This window comes from Cyphomyrmex costatus, unplaced genomic scaffold (genome assembly GCF_001594065.2).
Source record: "Cyphomyrmex costatus isolate MS0001 unplaced genomic scaffold, Ccosl1.0 scaffold58, whole genome shotgun sequence".
Classification (NCBI taxonomy): domain Eukaryota; kingdom Metazoa; phylum Arthropoda; class Insecta; order Hymenoptera; family Formicidae; genus Cyphomyrmex; species Cyphomyrmex costatus.
Window position 1 is genome coordinate 173,530 of NW_017279979.1, and position 21,742 is coordinate 195,271.

The following is a 21,742-nucleotide window of genomic DNA, read 5'->3' on the forward strand; positions in this document are numbered from 1 at the left end:
CTATCAATATAGTTCTAAAGGATTATTTTCAAAGGACGTCTACATATTACGGACGTTTTCAAGATGCAGCTTGGAGAATTTTGTGTTCTCTGTGGAATTTATTTTAATTGTTAATAAATATAGTTAAAATATTCTTTTTATTCACTTCCTCTTCATAGATTATTTTTCATTATGTTTTTCAACATCTTTATTTTAATATAATTACGTAAAAACGACATTTTTCGATTTTACGTCTTTTTTTGCGATATTATTTTTAATACTTTTCATTATATTTTAGAATATGTTTAATGGTTTTGCGTAAAGATATTATAAAATATACTTGACGCCTCTTGTTACATTTTTAATATCCTTTTTCTGATGGATACATAATGTATACCATACATATACTTCAAAATACTTTAAATAATTTTATGTCAATTTATATACCACACACATGTTGGATAGTTTCTCGAATTGCACGCTGAATTGAAAGGCGCGTATATTCCTACGACATGAAATTAAAAGTTAAGGTTACAAATTAAATAAGTTACAAAACAAAAACCTTTAAAAAAGGTATCTCATAATAGGTAACTTTACCCTCCCTGTCTATACATTAAAATTTAAATTTAAACAAAATTTCTAAAAAGTTGAAATATGTGCGTTGCTCACTTTTTCCACGGAAATTGTTGAGAATCATCGAAGAGATTCAAATCGCGCTTCGTCTTTTCTCGCGAGGTGTAAAGTGTCGAAGACAGTAACGAGATTTAGCGTGTTGCGAACGGGTTCAAGGTGCGAGGTGTGCGCGACGAGCCTCTCCGTGACACATATCCGCAGGTTCGCATCGTCCTGCGCCATTGCACCGTGTGATAATAGCATTGTTACTTGTGTCGTTCGCATGCAAGCAATCCTTATATTACATGACACACGCGGTGCCGCCAACCTGGGCGACTAGTGCGCCTTCGCTATATCTTCTCAGTCGTTGCTCGAGCGCGTCGCGACGCGAAGCCTTGGTTTTCCGTGTTACGTCGCGACTATTGCAGGTGATAAATATACTGGTTTCTATTATTGAACGTAACTAGGACGTTTAACGTGATAACATTAGAATGTTCAGAACACATAACTAATAAACTACTTTAAAAAATAATATTTGTTAATAGTTGACAATTATAGATGTAATCTCGAAAAAGTGAAAAAAAATTTGTTGATATTTGTTAAGTGCAACATTATATATCTGCAGACATTTCAAGAAAATGATTTTTTTTTTGTAAAATTTAGTTTTTAGTGTTTTATCTCATTCAAATTAATTTATTCCTTGTGCAAAATGTTTTCCTTGTCATAAATCTTAAACAATCATATAAATCTTCCAATTTAATCATTTATAATTAAAAGCTCATTCCATGTAAAAAGGATTTGTACAGATAGTTTGATCATTTATTTTTATTTATGCGTTTGCTTCTCATATTTATTTATATTCATAATTTATTTTTTATCAAAATTTATTAAATTTTTCGTTAAAAATTTTGTCGCCTTTTGCGATGTTCATAGATTAAGGAATAGTATAGTTCAGATTTATAAAAAAAGTATTATTTATTTCATTTTTTAAATTGCAAATTCTTGTAATAAAAAATCTTTAAACTTATTTACACGTTAAGTGCTTTGCCGTAAGAAATGTTTACCACAACAATGTTTCTATTTCGACCAAGAGCTTCATTCTCGAATAACATTAATTTTTAGGGAAATCTGTAATGTACGTAATATAACTATAATATTTCGTTCATTTTTTGTATATTTATATATCTTTGATAATATTACCTCAGAATATAAATAAATTTCAAGTCTCTATATAGTTAATGTGATATATCCTCTCGACAAAAACCAATTGTTAACGTGACTAGTAGCGTTTCAAAATAAAATGAGAACGGTTTGTTAATAGCCTGAGAAATCACGTAATGCTTCGCCGAAAAGAGACGACACTTTCGCAATCGGCCGCTTGTTTTCCGTGCCTTTAGTTGTTTGCCTCATAACGCACCTTTAGTGATCGCATCATGGCAATCATGTGGAACCGAAAGGTGTTCATCAGAATAATCGAAGTGGTACGTAGATATATCTACAATTTGCCATTAGCGTAAATATCTTCATTTTGTTGATTAATATTTGCGTTTGATATTTATTAACTTTGCATTCATCAAGGATTTTAAATAGAATTTTATTGCATTTAGTTTTAAAGATTTTCATATAGAACTTTCAAGTGAATATTGGTTGATTAAATTAATTTATTTAATTCTCTATTTATTTTTAAAAACCTGTATTAAACTTAACTGATGCTAAGTTTAATACAGATTTGTGCACTTATCATAGCAATATGCTAAAACATTTGTGTTACGATTTATTCAACAATTTGTGATAATAGTATGTCAGACTATACGCGATGTTTCTGATGAAAATTTTTACATTAAATAGAACAGTTTTATGTCTACATTGAGGTATTTATCCTTTGTTAAAATTTTAATTTTAACGTGAATTCTAAGGTATTCCAAGATTTCTTATTCTGTATAATTTCTGAAAAAGTATCTTAAACTGCTTTTCAAATTTATATGATTTTATCAAAAATTATGGAATATGAAGTCTTAGAATATTGCAAAATTCACGTATATGTAATTTTATAATGAGATGTATGTAAGACTTTCTTTGCACTTCAAGGTATTTTAATTTTTAAGAAAATTTGAGAAATTTTTTCAAAAATGATAAAATTACTTAGAAATTCTGAAAAATTCTGAAATGTATATAAAAATTCCGAAAAGTTACATGTATGAAGTTTTAAAAAAATTTTTATCGAGATTCAAGATCGTTTGAAATTTGCAATTTATTATTTGTATAATATTTGCGAACAGTACAAGTGAATTTGAATTATTGTTTACTACTCATAGTATATAATTCGCCAAGGAAGCGGTTTTTTTTACAAAATTAAAAAGCCTTAAGTAATCGCCAAGAATCTCGCATGATCTGGCGCCAGCTTAGAGCAATGAATCGCGTGAGATTCATAGTGAGATACATGTCTTTTGTATTTTTACGCCAGCTCAAACTTTATGAATAAATATTTTATCGAAATGATATCGGTTTGAAGTTCTTGATGTTTTATTTACTGTATTTTATACTTTATATGTGTATTTTATTATTATAATTACATGGAGCATATACTCTTAGTGCCTTTTATACCAAATAATACTTTTACATAAAAAAGTAATTATGAAAATCTCATTTTTTGTATAATAATCAAATATATAATAAACAAGATTATTTGTTGCAAAAGTTTCATGATGCAGTTGTTTGATCCATGAATAAAGTCTATTTATATCCTTATTTATAGAACCAGAATTTTTTGCATTATAATGAGACTTTGCGTAAATTATTTTAAATATTTGAAGATTACTTTTTTTTAGATACATAAAAGTTAAGATTTTTGTTTTTATTTTTCAAGTTAAAGTATTATAATAAAAAATAATAGTAAAAATATATATATATATATATATATATAATAGATAAACTATATTAAAATGTATCATTGAAAATAATCATTCATAACTTTAGTTAACTGTAGAATATTCTCCGACATCATATTTGAAGAATTATAAATTATAAGATTAGAAAAGCCGTATGTGTCATAGTCTCAACATTAAATACTTTATCGAAACAATATTGTTTTGAGACCTTCAAGGTCGGGGTTATATAATATATACATATAATTATTCAATTTGCGGTGTTATAAGATTAAAAAAAAGTCGTGCTCGTTGGATTGCAGCTTCTATGTATCGCTTGCGTCGTGGCGCTTAGAGTGACGGACGATGAGAGCCGAAGAGTGTTCCATTACCTGAGGAATCGCAGCAGGGAGTGGTCGCTGTTGAACAACGTGACGTGGGGCAGTATAGGTGCCTAACTTGAATGATTAAAGGCCTTGACATATAAAAAAACCTTAAGGAAATCAACATGTTGGATTCGCTATGGATCTGCTCACGTTACAGACTCTATACTGTGATTGGTCAATTCGCTTTATGTCTTAAGTTTTTCTATGTGCCATGGCCGACACCCGGATCCGCACGCTCTCGCATGCCGAGGATCGCGATTCGCGATACACTCATTTCCCGATTTCCGGGTATTTCAGGCGCTGCCCTCGCAACAGCGACTTGCGGCGGATACATCATCGTAACGACGGGTCTTTTGATCGCTGCGGCTACCGGGGAACTCCACGGTCGAAAGACGGTAATTATGCTTTCCTTTTTTCTGTCTTTTCTTTTCTCATGCGGTGTGGAATGCGTTATAACTAGGTTTCGTAATACCGTCAACGGAACCAAAATGGCTCTCGATTGTACAGAGAGATTAGGAGAATGATGTTTTTTCAGGAATATAAAAAAAAATTGCGACGTATTTTTGGAAAGGAAATAAATTTTGGATAAAGTAAAAAAGTTGCCTTTTTTGATAGATGGTGTATTAATATATGTATATTTCTGTCTTCGTCTAGTCTTCTTTTAAAAAAGGAGAAAATTGACATAAACTATCCGCAATAAGAGATTTGATGTGTATCATATAGGGTTTGTTTTATTTGGCACTTATGAGTATCATTTGATCTTGTTTAATATGTAATAAACTAGGGGAGATGAAATAATTCCAAGAGCACTATGAGCACCAAATGGAACGCGACTACAATTTGGTGAAAATGATAAAAGTTAATATAAATTTATTAAATGTTGACTAATGAAATTGTAAGTTTTAATAAATTCGCTAATTTTTGTAATTTTCACCAAGTTGTATGATACACAATTCGCAATTTAAATTTTTCATATATTTGTACGCTTTGACTTTATAAATTATTTTTAAAAGGGGAAACTCTAAAAATATTTATGTAATAAAGTAAGATTTATTTCGCTGGAGTAGATTGTTATGTAATAATGTAATAAGATGTATATGTATATATATATATATATTATATATATGAGAGATTAGGAGAATGATTTTGTCATGTATATAAAAAAAATATGACATATTTAAAAAAAGGAAATCTATATATTATAATTTTGGATAAATTTGCTTTTTGAATTGATATTAACATATCTCTGTCTTCGTCTAAAAGAAAAGAAAGATCTTTTTCCTTAGAGATAAATTCTCCATTTTTGTATGCTTTTAGTTTAGAATTTGTTAAGAAAGGGAATGATATTAATATATAATTATTAATATTATATATAATATTATAAGATATAGGGCTATTTGTGTGATAGATGAGATATGGTTGAAATCTTTAGTCGGTCCTATATCTTATTATATAAATATCTTTCTCTTTTTTTTAAAACAAATTTTTAATTAAAAGCATACAAATATGAAGAACTCATTTTCAAAACTGCGTGCAAAAACATCACACGAATGCCTCTGTGTATGGTCTTGTCTTCGTTGTCCACCCATGTTAAACAAGGATAAGACAATACACGGGGGCACTTGAGTGATGCTTCTAAATGCAATCTATAGGAGAGTTTCATCTTTAGGTATGTTTTCTGTGGCTGAATTAGTGATATAATTGTATATACTTTTTTACTTAAAATGAGATAGGTATATATATTTGATATTTGTCGAAAGCGAGAAAGAGAGTTCTGGTACAATCTACTGCAGGAACCAGAAACATATGTCTAAAAAAAAGAAAGTCAACAAGCGCTCTTCATATTTGTAAAAATGACAGTTCTGAAGTTGTTTAGATCTGAAGTTATTTATGTAATAACATAAGATTTATTTTCCTGTTCTCTATCAGCTTCTACTGTATAATATTATGATAAGTTTTGCAAAGTCATCCTGTCAGAAAGAGCAAAAACGTTTCGCCACGAGAATAACCCCTGTAGAATTTCTGTTACGCGTAACGCATAAGAGCGGCACGATGGCGGGAGTAGGACTCGCTTTGACGTCACGTCGGGATCCTTCCCAGGCGTTCTTAATTTATTCCGAGGTTGGTCTGCAAAGTGAAAATATACCGCATAAATCGCAACGATCGCGGCGCGTGAGAAAATCGGTAGCGCGACGCAAAGATGCCATTGAGGGGGCCAAGGATAAGAATATTCTCCTTACACGAGAGCGGGACTCGCCCTGCTGCGTCGCTGCGTCGTGCACGTAATTGCAGCCTTGGTCAGTCGCGACACATAACGTAATTCATTTAATGAGTCATAACTGAGGCTGGGACTAGCCGATCTTGAGTGGACTGCATAATGCGTAGATTTCCTGTATTCTTGCTGCTTGCTTCTAATAAATAAATCTAACGAAAATCAGTGGCACGCGCGCGTTCTCTGCGATAAACAACCCTGAACAGCATCTATAATACGCGCCATATACCGATTATATATTTCCTTCGTTTCCTTGTTTTTTTTTTTTGCTCGCAAGGTTGAGTAATAATCTTTTATGCGTAATCAATCGACTGTGCTAGACGTAAATAGATCGCATCGATGTTAAAACCACGCAAGTGTAACGGATTTAACAAGCCCGATTGAATCTCAGGAATTTTTCCTGCTCGGACTGGGTGTGATTCTCTTCGGGATAGTCGGTGCCTTATCGCTGGCCTCTATCGACAGCGTCCCTGAGGATTTAGTTGACAATGCCGCGGTTTTAGGAGCGCTCTGCTTGCTCACAGCGTTGGTGTTCATCGGAGATCTGCTGATGAGTCCGCCCAGAGCGAAGAAGCAGGACCAAGCACGAATCATCGAGACAGATTTGGGTACGATCGTTAGAAAAATTATTAGATTACTAATTTTTTATAAAATTTAGTATTTATTTATTATATGATATTTATTATATTATTTCTTAATTATTTTATTTATACTATATTTTTTATTAAATATTATATAATATATTATGAAATAAAAAGAATTGACGTATACATATATATATATATATATATATATATATATATAGGAAGATCCCGTATAATGTTATTTCTTTTTATTTCATAATCTAACAGATATAGACTAAATAAATATATCAAATTAAACTAACTAAATTCTATTATATGATAAGCACAGTGATGACTGAAAAAAATTACTTTGGACCAATATGGATTTTAGATTATGAATTAGACAAAATGATTCTTACAGATTTTTTGTCTTTGGAAATGAATCCGTAAATAAAATTGCTCTATCAATGCTCTACACAGTTTTGAGATACTTTAATTTAAAGCATCCACAAATGTAATTTTTTTAAAGGTCAATTTTCTCAAAAACGTGACGTGATAGAATAATTTTATTTACAGATTTATTTTCAGCGATAAAAAATTTGTAAGAATCACTTTATTCATTTCACGGAAAAGAGAAACTCTTAATTGATTCTCTTATGCACTATGCATTATGCAAAAATCTGTGCTGTAGCCTTAAAACGGGGAGCACAGACTCTTACGTAATGCGTAACACATAAAGCATAAGAAATGCAACTAATCAGAGTTCTTTATTTCATGAAAAAGGAGGACTTGGACACTCAGTTCCTCGATGACAAACGCAGACAACACCTAGACACTTAGTTTCTCGACGATCTCGATATTTTATTTTGAATAATCGCGCTCATCATCAGCAGTCATACCATATTTGGTCACGTGAAACGGTGGTCAATCAGTTAGATTAGATATAGATAATATAAAGTCAAAAGCCACCTATTATCGAAAAAAACGAAAAATATTTCTCCCCTGATCAACGATATTGATAAGAACGACGACTTAATCTTATAAAGTCTGATTACATTGCAGCTTATTTTCAGTAATCTTTTTATATATGTATTTTGTTTATACTTGTAAATAAGATTTTTCAATACATTTATTTATATTTTTAAAATATGATATGTTTTAAAATAGGGAAGCATCAGGTAACGCCAGTGGTGACCACTGAGGATACGAAAAAGTCAAAACCATCAATCGTTGTTAAAATTCCCGAAGACGAAAGCGGTCGCGTGAACGAAGCTTTTCAAAAGGCAGGCGATCGTCGCTCTGATCTCGCGCGATCGCCACAGGAATCATCCGGTACACATCCGCAGGGCATCCAGGACGATCGTGAACTTCGCGGTGATCAAGAATTAAGAGAGCACGCGCAGAACTTTGAGAATGGCCGCGCTTTACGTGACTCACAGCGGTACCGAGAGATCGAGGTGCCACGTGCCATCATACGCGATCCTGATCGCAGAATCGACGAGTCCAGGATAATGTACAAGAGCCGTGATATCTATCAACGGCCGGTCGACGAAATCGACACACCGCGGTTCCCGATGGAATACGAAAAAAGAGACCCAGTCTTCGCAAGAATCGTCAATCCAAGCGTGAAGATTATGAAGGTCGAACGAGACGTCGAGGAGGAACTCGACAACTACAACAGGTGATTTCTTGCGTCCGGAGACCCATCGTGTCCTTGGTTCGGAAACTTCATTTAAATGTCGGCAATCTACGCGTTAGCCATCTTGGATCACGCTATCAGAATCACAAAAACAATTTTTGTCGTTCGTAGAAATAATTTTTAATTATAGTTAAAAAATGAACGCATTTAAGGCTACTTTAGTGAACATTTTTCTTAGAATTCTTTATATAACTTTTCAGAATTTCTATAATATAGTAATTTTATCATTTTTTGTAGAAAATCTTTCAGTTTATATTTTTCTTTTCGTATGAATTGAAACATTTTTTGAAAAGTGCTATATCTTATTTTTTAAAATTCACATATATGTAAATTCTATACAATAGTATGAATTTCAAGCTACCAAAAGTAAAAATTATCGCATAATTTTTATAATTTCTATATAAATTGAAAAATTTGTTACAATTTCTATATAGTATGTAAATATATAAAATTTATAATTTTAGAAAATTTCTCAGATTTTTTATTTTAAGTAAACAAATTATTTATGTATATGTGTAAATCCTGAAATATTCTAAAATTTTTTATTAGCCTCTAACATCTGAACTTATAAAAAAGTATTTTTTTTTAATTTTTATAAATTTATGTGACACAAATTTTTTTAAATGAGGTATTATGAGTATTTTGTTTTACTATAGAATATGAATTTCCAATATTTGTGAAATGAGAGTTGCTTCTAAAATACCTGAATCTCTTCTCTATTTTTATCTCAAGAGATTTTTGTTGATCGATGTAAAAAAATTAACTTTTAAAAAGATAATCATTTATATTACTATAATAAACATTTTTTGTATAAATTGTGGAAGATAATTTTTATGTCTGTTCTCTCATTCTACTTGTTTAATATTTGTAAAACAATTAGATACTGAAAATCTCTTGCTCAGAGTTGTTTTACACAATCAGAATTATTAAGATACGTAACAATACGTCGAAATGAAGAATCACACTTATATGACATGAGTCATCAGATCGCTCACTTCCTTGTTTCCGATATGTTATGATTCAAGATGTATGACGCACAGAGTGCCAGTTCTTAAATATAATTTTGTTTAAACGACGAGCAGATATTCGGACAACAGTCAATACGACAACGTACCAATCAGAATGCGCGCCTCATCTGGAATCTTGAGGGGTCACCATCGCGACGTGTCCTTCAACGTACCACCTCCGCCTAAGGATTATCGATCTAGAAGATCCAAGGATGATATTGAGATGTTGGAGGATTATTTTGGTGTATTGAAAACCACTGGCACGCAAACTGCAAGGACACCATATTCGGCGACCGATCCAGGATACGTTCGGCATACTGCAAGTAACTGGCCGCAAGACGTTAAATCGAACACACCGAAACCTAGCCCGGAACACTCTAGAATTTAACCCTTTCATGCAGACACTTTTGGTCTTCTTTTCTAATTAAAAATTTATTGATCACAAGTCTAGTAAGAATATCAATTTTTTTTCTCTAATTTTAGTAAATTTAATAATTCAAACTTTAAATGTTTTTTTCCACTAATCTTACAAATATCTATATTTTACTATTTCTGTAATTTGTGAATTTATTTATGTTCACAAATAATTTAGCCATGGAAGGATTAAAGCAAGAATGATATAACAATCATTGACAGGGTGTTTACTGAAACCTTGTTAAAAAATTTCCTGATAATTTCTGGATTGTTTTCAGGTATTTTTATTCAATATTCCAGAAAAGATTAGAAAATTTTTTAATGCAACTTTGAAATAAATTCGAGTGCAAGTAACGCAAACAAACCACATATTGTAAATTAATAGAAGACAAGAGTTCTCTATGAGACTGTGTATGTTTTCTATAATTAAAAATGCAAGATCTATAAGATAAGTGTAGAGAAGGCTCACTGCAGTGAACTATTTTCTTCTGCTATATATTTTCTTTTATTGTTGTCCTAATTTTTTTAAATAAAAACTCGCGAGACACACATACACCTGAAAAAGTGCGTAATATATGCCATACTTATCGATAACCGATTGTCAGTATTTTGTATTACTAAGAAAAAATAATGAAAGAAATGCTTTAAAAAAAAGAGACACAATTTAAATTTAAAAGTAAATATCCAAGAATTTCCTTAACTACCGACACAAAATTCCATAAAAGTCCCTGGTTTTCAAAGATATAAGGGAAATTCTCTGAAAATTTTTTTGAAAAGGCTTTCTCACTAGTAAACACCCTGATTGATATTATATTTACTCTTCGATATTTTATAAGATTTTTGTATGCCGTAAATATAGGTACAATAGTCGTGATACAAAACTCGATAAGTTCAAAAATATTTACACTCTCAAACAGAAAACCAAAGTGCTCTTCAAGTTAAAGTCGAATAGAAACTTTTTTTTTATATATTTACACTTAGTTATTAAAAGGTTGCAACACTTTTTTCGATGGTTTTTGAAATGTGTAAAAATTTTGATGAGATTTAAATGAACATCTGGCGTCGAGTGACTCATCGCTTGGTGCGATTGACTCGCGATCTGTAAACCCGAGTTCAATCCCACGTGCGCTCAAACGCGATTTTTCGCGTTTAATGAGCCAAAAAATGGCTCTATCTAGTGATCAAAAGATCTATGATTATCAGCGCCGTTCATAGTCGGCGTTAAATTGTAGGTGCTATACATCAGTATATATCAGTAGATATATGTCTCTAATATCTGACTGAGGTAGGATTCTGTGGATCAATCACCCACAAATCCGAAAACAATTTGATTCGAGAAACGAATATAGGCCTCGAACAAAAGTGGAAGAGGCCTGTAAACGTCCTATGCTCCACATGAAGAGATAAAAGGAGTCATCACCATCAAATAACCATCTCTGAATGCATGTGAGTGGTTAATGATAGCTATCAAAGTGAAACAGAATCGAAGTACATAAGGTAAATTTAAGAAATGTATCTTGTGTATCACAAAAAATTCTTTTACAATACCAATTGGATAGTGTAAGAGTAAGTATAAATATAATAAAGTAAGAAGCCTATATTGGTCGAAGCTGAATCTTAGATGCTTAAATAATTTCCATGTGAATTTATATATACCATATTTCCAATCATTTAATTTTAATTGCGAGTTGAGTTCATTTTCTGGACTTAGAAACGCAACTAAATTATTATAGTAATATCACAAATCAAATTGATTAACAATTTAATAATTTGATGCTTAATTGGCATCATTTTAAGATCTTGTATAATATATTAAAAGTCTAAATAAATTTATTACGAAAAATACTACCTCGATCGGGAGTTTAATCTGGATCCCGGATAGTATTCTGTGTGAACGTATTGTTTATGCATGCTGTCTGAAAAATGCGTATATTCTTATATGTCGGTTATTGCGAATTAAAATCTCAGTAATCTAAAGGCTTAGAACACATTCCGACTTACGATCACTCTTATTAATATAATTTAATTTTTATTTTGATTCAATTTACTCTTTATCTTTTTTTAGAATTATAATTAACAAAAAATAAATTAATTAAAACGCAAATTAATCTACATTGATAGAAATAAATATATACTCTTTTATACTTATTCTGATCTTACAGTATCTAATTAGTATCTTCAAAGTTTTATGCGGTCTCAAAATACATTTCTTAAATTCATTTTCTATATTAAATTCTGTTTCACTTTAATAGTTCATCACTCAGCTCACTACATGCATTCAGAAGTGATGGTTTGCATTCTCAAAATTTTTGCGCATTCTAAATTATAAAAAGTGTTGCAACCTTTTAGTAACCGACTGTACCACAGACTTTTATTATAACACTAGATCGTAGCTCATTTCTTTATAACTGTTGCCAAAATATCTTTATTATATAGATATATATACTATATAAATTAATATATATATATATATATATATATACTATATGCATAAAATAAGTATATTTGCATACTGTGCATGCTTTCTATTTGCTATATATACTTTTGAACCAATCGCAGAAACGCTAGATCACCTAATCTATTAGAATCTCTTTCTCACACGTGAGACTTATTTTATGTATCTACTTTGCACAGGTAAATTTTTATATAAGGATAATAAAAAGTGGACAGTTAGCAGTCTAGTGTATAGTAATAGAAGTCTGGACTCTGTACATATATATAATATTACAAATTCACTTAATTTAACTCAAACATAAATTTTAAACAACTCAGGTAGCAAGATATCGTCTATTTGACGTAATTAATGAATTATTCTTGACAAATCTGACGTTCTATTATCGTAAAAATGACATGGATATGTCAGTCTCATAAATCAATGTCGAAAACACGTAATTATTTTCGTGTTATTATTAATAACTTATTAACGGCATAAATGAATGACGTTATTAATTGATCATTAATAACGTTACTAGTATGTCATTAGATTAGTCATTTATCTGATATCAAATAAATAAATAGGTCACATGGCGTCAATAATTCAAAATGACTATCGGCGTCGAAATTACTGCAGCTTGCTATCTGGGAAAGAAATAAATTTTGGACTTAATTATTATGTACCAGGCACACGTGCTAGATGCCACAATGCATTTATAGTTAACATAGTTAATATATAAATTTTATATATATAAATATAAATTAGGACAGTTATATCACAGGACTGCGATAATTTCGAAACTTAAAAGTCTTTCGGTTAGTGTTATTATATTTTTATATTTTATATGTCCGTTATTTTTGAATTTAAAAATGTTGAGTTTACTTCGCAGACCTGTGCGATAGTTGGGATTGCGAGATAAAAATTGGAAAGGAATAACACGTAAACATCTTACACGTAAACATTTCAATATAAAGTTAATATTTTTGTTCACATCTCGTACTCCTATATGCATATACGTACAATTATTAATGACGATAACATATAATCGTTGCATGGTTAGTCATCCAACACTCATCAGGGACGTGTGTTAATATTAGTGTTAATATTACACCGCTACGATGGATGTAACTTCTATTCGCGTTTATTCCTCTCTTGCCTGTGTTTCCGTTTATGAACTTTTTAAAACATAAATAAATGCTATACAAGTCCATCGTTTCAAATCATCCGATGTGGACGATTTAGATACTTTGAGTACTCGTTTTTCTTCTTTACAATCCTTCCTTTCAGTGAATTCCATGAATATCCCTGATGACGGATTAGCTGCATCATTGTCCATTAGAAAAAGGACCGGTACATTGGAGCGAACTTATCCTACTTGGTACCCGATGTAGCTTGAATCTCAAAGTCGGTGTCTTACGCAGGCCACGTTAAGAACAAAATCATAATTTATGTTGGCTACACTCGCGGCGTTACGTCTCACGTTACAGTACATTAATCGAGGGCTTAACTTGATTACCACCTTGTAAATGGATTAATCCAGATCGGATATCGGTCGCGAAGGAAGAACGCCGTGTTACAAGGAAGCTTATCTCATGCCGAGCCCGATGCCAGCTCCACCTTGAGCGTTGGGCGTCCTTTGCTCCATCGTAATATACTGCCTGATGAGGCGAGAGATTTCATGGGCCTGCTCCGTCTGAAGTCTAGTAATACGCTGTTGCATCAGATTGCCGCACTTCATGTCGAGGTAGAGCGTGCCCTCTTCAGACTTGACCTTTCTGGTAGAGATCACTTCGGAGTAAGGATAATGGTACAGTGTTTCCTGAAAGATGCGAGACGATTGAATTATATATGAAGAGGATGATGTTATGTGAGAAAAGGTGAGCATCTTAAGAAATGGAGCTACTTACATGCGTTATTAGATCTATGAAATGCACTCCATGTCGATTCAGAGCGAGAATATGATCGGCGCCCTTTTCCTTGCCTTCGGGCACTCTCTTTACCGCGAAGAAACTTGAGCCGAAAAGTGGCCATTTAGACAATATTTCTAAAAAAAAAAAAAAAAATAGAAAACATATGCGCATGTATAACTAATTCATTTATCAACGACAATTTGTCATTTTCTTAAACGATAATTTTGTGAATTGTTACTGTTTAAGTTTCTGCTTGTATATTGAAGATATTAAAGCGAATTTTGAGAAAGTGTAAAACATCTTTTATCGTGCGTGTGCAGTATAAGACAAATAATTTTTTAAACGTAAAAATAAAATTACTTTACTTTGTAAACACTAAATTAATTTTAGCTAAATTAATTTTAGCTAAATAGCGAATATTAAGCTTTATATTATATATTAGCTAAATATTAAGGCTTTCTTCTTCCTAATTATTGTTTATCAATACATCGGTCTTAAAAAAATTTTAATATTACTTTAGCTAAAGTTTACCAAAAGGTGGAACAACTCAATCTTAAAGTTTGGAGTCAACTTACCGAGCACTTGCGCTTTGCAGGTAGCCGCCGAAGAGTGTTGAACGTTGTTCCAGGCTTGCTGAACCATGTTCGACCATTGCTGTGGTCTGGGCTCTCTCAAGCTGAGCGCTGTTTTCGGCAACAGATATTTAATTTCCTTCGTCGCGGGTTCGTGCGCCATGTCGGCCGCTCTGTGCAATAGCGCCGCTATTTGCGCCATGTCGTACTATAAAACATATATATCATTAATTAATCGTTTATTGTCGATCGAGCTTCAACTTCCAGGCAGATATCACTCACAATTATTTCCTGAGGTAAATGTTCTCCAGGTAGAACTAGTAAAAGCCCTTCCAGATAATCGGGAGCGATTTGATTAAATACGACTTCTATATACAATGCTGCATCTAGTCGTAGAGGATAATACCAAACAGATCTGAAAAGATTTAACAGAAAAAATTCTCAAGAGTTTCTAAGAGATATTTTTGAAAATTTCTGCACTTTTTGGACATAATTTTATGGCAATAAAAAAAAATTCATTATACAATATTATATTTATTAATTTATATCAAGTAAATGTTTTTCGTGAATTTTATGATTTTTATTTTATTTTATAATATATATTTAAAAAAATGTAATTTTTTAACAGTTTTAACATAAAATAATTTATGCAGATGTTTCTAATAATTTGATCACTATTAGAAAGTAAAAAAATTTTATAATTTCTATTGAAAATTTAATGCTTGTAGAGAAAATGTTCTACAGAGAGTTCTAGATTTATAATAACGGAATAAAACAAATCACTATACCTGCAAAATATTAAGTAGAACACTTGGTGGTTTTTTTGGAGCTCCGTTGTTACGTCCAGAACGTACTCGTCTCTGGCCAATGGCATGGTGAACGCGTCGCCGTCGACGATGCAGTACAGTGAAAACTCGTCCATCTCGTGCGGGTTTCTCACGGAGATGACGTTGCACATCTCCTCAATAACATCCTGCACGACAGTCGTGCATTTCGTGTTAATGACCCGCTCGGTGCCGCCAGGCAGCCGGTAGATCTGCCTCTTCGCGTTTCTGCCCGCGCTAATCGCCATGATCTCCTCCACGCTGGGCACGTTCTTGCGTCCGCCGTACTTCACAGTTTTTCGCAGGTTTTGTAGGCACACCATCGCTGTACCGTGATAAGCGCGACGTTTGTCGTACGCTGCCGTTTCAAGGTATTTCGTTAGGTAGGGTCGAAGGCCCTCACTGCACGTAAAATAGGCAGCGATGATGCTGAAAATCCGCCAACCGCGTTGACAGCTCTCTGGATTCGGGCTCTTGTTATTGGTGGTCTGTTTCATCAGCTGGCAATAAACCTCGTCACGCAACTGCTCGTATTTGTGACAATGCTGTGGACACACAAAATATATGATTTTGTTAGGAAAACCACATTCTTCAGTACGAAGGAAATAATATAAATTGCTAAAATATTAATTGCATTTAGGGGTAAAACTATTGCACATCTCCGGAAATACAATTACCTTGTCTAATTTCATCATAATTAGGTCTCTTTTCTCTCTTGTAAGAAAGTTATATAAAAATATATATTAATAAAATAATTTTTCATATGATCAGATTTTTTGTATTTAATATAATTTTATAACTTTTAAGGTAAAGTGCCTTTTAAGGTAAGTCTTTAGTAAAGTGCCGAAATTTAGCCTGCTACACTTAGGGCATCTAAAGTTACAAATATCTGCACAATTTAATAAATAAAATATTTGAACTACGTGTATATTAATGAAATAGTATAAAACATACAATAATAAATCAAGAGTTGCATCTTCACTAAGCGAAAACAAGGTGACGTAATGTCTTTTAAATTTGTATGCAAGTTTATACACGTATATAGCTTTCTAGAATGGCCGTTGACTTATTACTTTTTTGTGACCATTAAAATTATAATTTGTTGAATTATTATAATTTTGGTTTTGAGAAAAATACATGGAAAGATTTGTATGCAGTTATGTCAAAAAAACGCTTCCAAGCTTTACCTGTCACTAATTGTAAGTTATATGTTTAAAAATTATATTTTTCACATTTTTTGTCTTTCTTATTTCATCATTAACCTTCCGTAGAATTTTGCACACGTTGATTTCTCCCTCCCTTCCTCCCCACCCTCTCTTTCTCTCTCGGTACTTCAACTTTATTAAATAAAAAATTAGATATTTCTATGGTAACTCGATTTACTAAAGAACCACCTTACACAAATTTTTCATGTTTTTAAAAATAAAATGTAGAATATTTTAGAATTTATATATCTGATTAAGGCCACAGCACACAGTTTCGCATAACGTAAAAATCAATATTTTTTATTTGTTACTGCTTACCGTCTTACATTCTCTACTGTGAGTAATCAATTTGCTTATTGCTTACGTCTTACTGCTTACATTTTTCTGTATATCGTGATCCTAATCTTACCATAAGGATGGTGTAGACGCACTTGACTTCACTAGTCTCAGGCGGCAATGGTTGATCCCCCATGTACCTCATCAGACACAGGAAGCACTCCACGGCTAAAACACTCAGATCAGCATCTAGCTTGAGCAGACTCTGCTCGATGGGAATAGTGGAGTATTTGACGAGGTCCACTTGTTCCTTCCAGGTCCATTCGGTGCCATCTTGTTGCCCTTTGCCTTTCTTGTTTTTCTTCTTGCTTTTCAGCGACTCGATCACCTTAAGGGATCCACTGATCGATCCATCCGCGGTTTTTAACATCTCGAATCTGCCAGACGCACACAACGCGTTCGTTAAATTCGCTCGTTCGCTTACATCACATGCGGATAAATCTGAACAAGACTCAGTTCCTCGGTACAAATATAGAATATCAGAAACGATACGGGAAAAGGAGACACGGCGGTGCACGGTCGAAATAATATCGCGCGTTGGGCTGCGTTATGCTTTCTCAACACGATTCCCTTGCGTAACTCCGTTAATAGTTGTTTCGTATTAATTTCCATATGATTGACGAGTTTACGTATGCATTTAATTGGTACCGAACAGCATTTAGAAAGGAGATAATACATTTTTAATTGGATGTCTCTTCTCGTCAAGATTTCTCGATATTAGACAAAATTTATCATTTTTCTTTTAATTAACAATGAATAACAAATATAACTTTTAGAATCGTGTGGCAGTTCAAATCGCAAAATTAACCATATACATATGTATTCGCATTCTTTAAATAAAACCAATATTCTGAGGCTGAATCTCGATCTTAATTCCTTCAAATTCACACATTCTCGATCACTTTATAAACATATATGTTACGTAAATTATATATCGGGAATATTGACTCACTTTTCTGTGCTTTGACGGAAATTCAGCATGGCATACTGCAAGAGCGAATGTTTGCCGTCATTCGGTACCACCGGTCCAGTCTCGTAGATGCCGTCCTCCTGGAGTCGGACATTGTCGTCCGGTTGTCGCCACTCCTGATTCGGACTCAATCTCTGGTTTTGTAGGTTTTTCTGATGGTTCGCTTGGTTGACGGCCGACACGTGATTGGGCATGCGACCGATCGGTACGTGATTCTCATGCTCGGAGATTACATGATTAGAATGATTGTGGGGCTGACTGTGATTTGTATGATTTGCTTGCGACTGAATCGTCTTAGTGATTTGGGATACATGATTCTCGTGATGATTGATCCTCTGGTGTGGTTTCTGGTCGATCTACGAAACAAACAAGCAAAATTCACACATCGATCATTGACGATTCGACATTCTGTGACTTATTAATTTTTTTTGTGACTTATTTTAAAAATCGCTCTGTATTATGTAATAAAATCCAAAAGTGTCCTACCCAAAAATATAAAAAAAATAAAAATAAAATGTAAACATTGTTATTTTGTAATATTATCACTCTTTATTTCGGTACGTTCTTTTTTAGAACCTTGAATTAAATTTTTATTATAAAAATATATTCTGAATTTTTGTCCTTAAACGATTTAACATTGTAAAGATTACTTCTTCATCACCTCTTATTATCGAATCCTAGTATTCTTTTTATTTCCAAGATTAAAATTAAAAAAAAATTATAGTCAACAAAGAAGTGACTTCTGTATATAGCATTACCATTAAAAAAAATTTATATTTTTTTAATAATATAAAAAAATTAATTTAAAAAATGTATTAAAATATTATATAAAGGGCATTATATTAAAAAAATAAAAATTGTTTTATTTTATGTTATTTCTTATATTCCTGTGTTTTTATATTCGGAAACTTTCAGATCTTTTACACAAAGAACTTATGTCCTTCGATGTATTTTTAAGGAGTTACGCTTGTTAGGCTATAAATTACGCAATCGATACGTGGCAGCATTGCGCGTTGTCTGACTACTAGTCCAAGTTTTTATTGTTTTTAGCTGTTTTTGTTGTTCTTTTGCAAAAAACCAGATCAAAGGACATGAATTAGCATTATTAAACGTCACATGCGACCGGAGTAGTTCCTTAATAATACGCTAGGGGATACAATTTTCTTAACAAAAGCTGATTCTTTCGATGAGATCTACCACCTCCTACAGTTTTACCATTTGCGTTCTCCTTTGACTGCACCAGTTCACACTGAGTGCACGTTAAGGTCGTCGAACACAAAATAATATATATGTATTTAATATAAATTTAGAACAGGTTAAACTGTAAAATTTTTAATACATATTATTATATTGTTAAACAAAATATGTGTTTTACAATACGAAATTTACATACGAATATTTACATTTCACTTTTACACTCAGATTAAATTATATACAATGGTTTTAATATGAATTCAGTGTGCACCAGTGCAACTAAGGAAAAACGATATAAGATTACTTAAAAAGTAACAAAACGTTATTTTTTAGTTACTTTTTTCATTTTTGTTAATTTGTTTATTTTTGCATTGCCATTTTACATGCAAGAATCTTATTTATTTCTAATATTGATAAGTTATTTTACTTACATCAACTACCATTCGGTTATATGTTTATTGTATTATTTATAATAAAGTAATTTACATAGAGAAAATCATAATTATAGAATCAATTTTAAAACGCGTTCATGTATTAAAAGGTGCCTAATTCAATTTTTAATACAGCCATTTACAGAGTGTGATTTTGATGATTTTATCAAGAATAAAGATGTATTCCAAATCATAAGGAATAATCATTGACTGTTGACTTCTATTTGATCAGCTCGTATATATGATATGTTGACATATAAGTTTGATATAAATATAAAGTAACTATTAAATTAGTTGCTGATTGTAAAAAAATGTAACTGAGTTATAGTTATAGAGGGAAAGAAAGAAATGAAGTCAATTTGCAGTTATTGAAAAAAAAAGTAACTATATAATTGTAACTTCATTACAATTAACGTATCACTTCCTGACCCAAGAAGTTAATCTCTAAAGTATTAATCACATTAGCGATAGCATGATTATGATTAACAATTATACTTTTCAATTATGAGAAGTAATCGATAATTTTTTTGCCCTGATTGGTTGAAGAGTAATCGTCAATCGCACAATCGCTAATGCAATTGCGGCTTAAGATCCTGAAATACCCTGTATATTGTCTACGTTTATACTTATCGCTTATAACTTCTCTTATAAATATTTGATGTTAGTAAGATAGTTTTATAAGAGTCTATAGGGATGCGATTCAAGCAGTTTACATCGCTCGAGGCGTATCGGGTAATCGCGAGAAACAATCTCAGAGCTGGCAAGCGAATTCATTCTTTGCGCTTCTTTATTTCTCTGTTTTCGCTCGCCTTTCCTCTTTTCCGCGATGCTGATATGGTACGAAACGCGATCGATCTTAAGGGGATGCTGGAGTGACCAAATTGTGGGGATATTGCAGATCAATAAATCTCCGAATTTACTAAACAAAATAAAAAATCCTTTTACATGATTGAAGTGAATGCAAAATTGGGTGGTGCTGCAATAAATTTTTTACTAAAATCGGAAAAATGTTAAAAACTTACAATTTTTCTACTCGAAGATCTATCATCTGACGCAGATATTTCTATAATATATTATACAAAGTTTTATAGCTTCTATAGACAAAATAACAGTGCAGCACCAAGCAGATTACGTGAACGAGAACAATATTGATTTTATAAAACTAAGATTAATGTTAAAAAAAATGTGTTTGAAAAAAGATTCACATTGATCTGTAAATTATGTATACACAGCTGCTTGCCAGAGACTTCGAATGGCAAACAAACCAGGAATTGTGTCTAACAGTAGATGCTCGATCTTGCATCGGTGGCATTGCAATATGTTAGATAAGGACAGATGAATACGTCGAGTGAGACACAGCAATATATATAACATAATACAAGAAATGAATAAATGATGTCACTATTATCGAATTTGGAATTAAAACAAGTCTGTACTATCGACCTCCATCAAATTCGGTCATCGCTCCAGCATCCCCTTAACACACAAGTAAACGAGTTTTTCCCCGCCGCCGCTCCGCGCCGTACCGATTGTGTATCGGAACCAGGTATAGGAATGCGGCGTGACACGACTATCAGGTGTAGGCGTTTCTTTCTTTTCAGGTTCTAGTCGCGCAAAGAGATGGAAAAAGCAAGGAGGCGTGTGACGTTTATGTAAATTAACCGCGGCTTCCGGATTGCGAGTGATTTCTCGGGCACAATCGCCGCTCCGCGCGCCGTGTCGAGCGGATACCGAACGCTTCGGCGAAAGAAGCACCGGGTCACTCTTTTTAGCTCCTCTCCGCTTTCGTTGATTACGAAGATATACGACGGAAAGTAGGTGATTGCATCCTGCGTTTCTTAATATCCTCATGTACCTATACAAGTTGAGGATGGCTTCTTCGATATCTGGTAGAAACCTGAAGCCTCGCGTGTTACACGAAATTTCTCCCCTTCTCTCTCTCTCTTTCTCTCCTTTCTCTTTTTTTGGTCTCTTTTTGGTAGGAAAAAAAATCGGTCACGATCGTTGACGGATGTTAAATGAAAATGGTCCATTGATGTGATAGCTAACAGGTAGAGTTACTTATATCAA

The 21,742-nt window shown here is 32.7% G+C and overlaps 2 protein-coding genes across 2 annotated transcripts in view; one reads left to right on the plus strand and one right to left on the minus strand.

Annotated features, from left to right (window-relative positions):
- The first annotated feature begins 1,958 nt into the window (after nucleotides 1-1,958).
- LOC108779323 (uncharacterized) lies at nucleotides 1,959-9,780 on the plus strand. Its single transcript, XM_018546714.1, has 6 exons — nucleotides 1,959-2,072; nucleotides 3,779-3,905; nucleotides 4,139-4,236; nucleotides 6,505-6,721; nucleotides 7,844-8,357; nucleotides 9,458-9,780. Exons 1-6 carry the CDS (start codon nucleotides 2,025-2,027, stop codon nucleotides 9,768-9,770), a joined length of 1,317 nt encoding a protein of 438 aa, XP_018402216.1. The 5' UTR covers nucleotides 1,959-2,024; the 3' UTR covers nucleotides 9,771-9,780.
- A 2,888-nt stretch (nucleotides 9,781-12,668) lies between these two features.
- Myo10A (unconventional myosin 10A) overlaps nucleotides 12,669-21,742 on the minus strand; it is a 45,575-nt gene continuing 36,501 nt past the window's right edge. Inside the window, exons 27-33 of the mRNA XM_018546717.1 lie at nucleotides 18,030-18,403; nucleotides 17,151-17,454; nucleotides 15,501-16,081; nucleotides 14,995-15,127; nucleotides 14,716-14,920; nucleotides 14,138-14,274; nucleotides 12,669-14,049 (exon numbers count right to left, since the gene is read on the minus strand). Of these exons, the coding sequence (XP_018402219.1) occupies nucleotides 13,816-14,049; nucleotides 14,138-14,274; nucleotides 14,716-14,920; nucleotides 14,995-15,127; nucleotides 15,501-16,081; nucleotides 17,151-17,454; nucleotides 18,030-18,403 (1,968 nt within the window). The 3' untranslated portion in view covers nucleotides 12,669-13,815. The remainder of the gene's footprint in view (nucleotides 14,050-14,137; nucleotides 14,275-14,715; nucleotides 14,921-14,994; nucleotides 15,128-15,500; nucleotides 16,082-17,150; nucleotides 17,455-18,029; nucleotides 18,404-21,742) is intronic.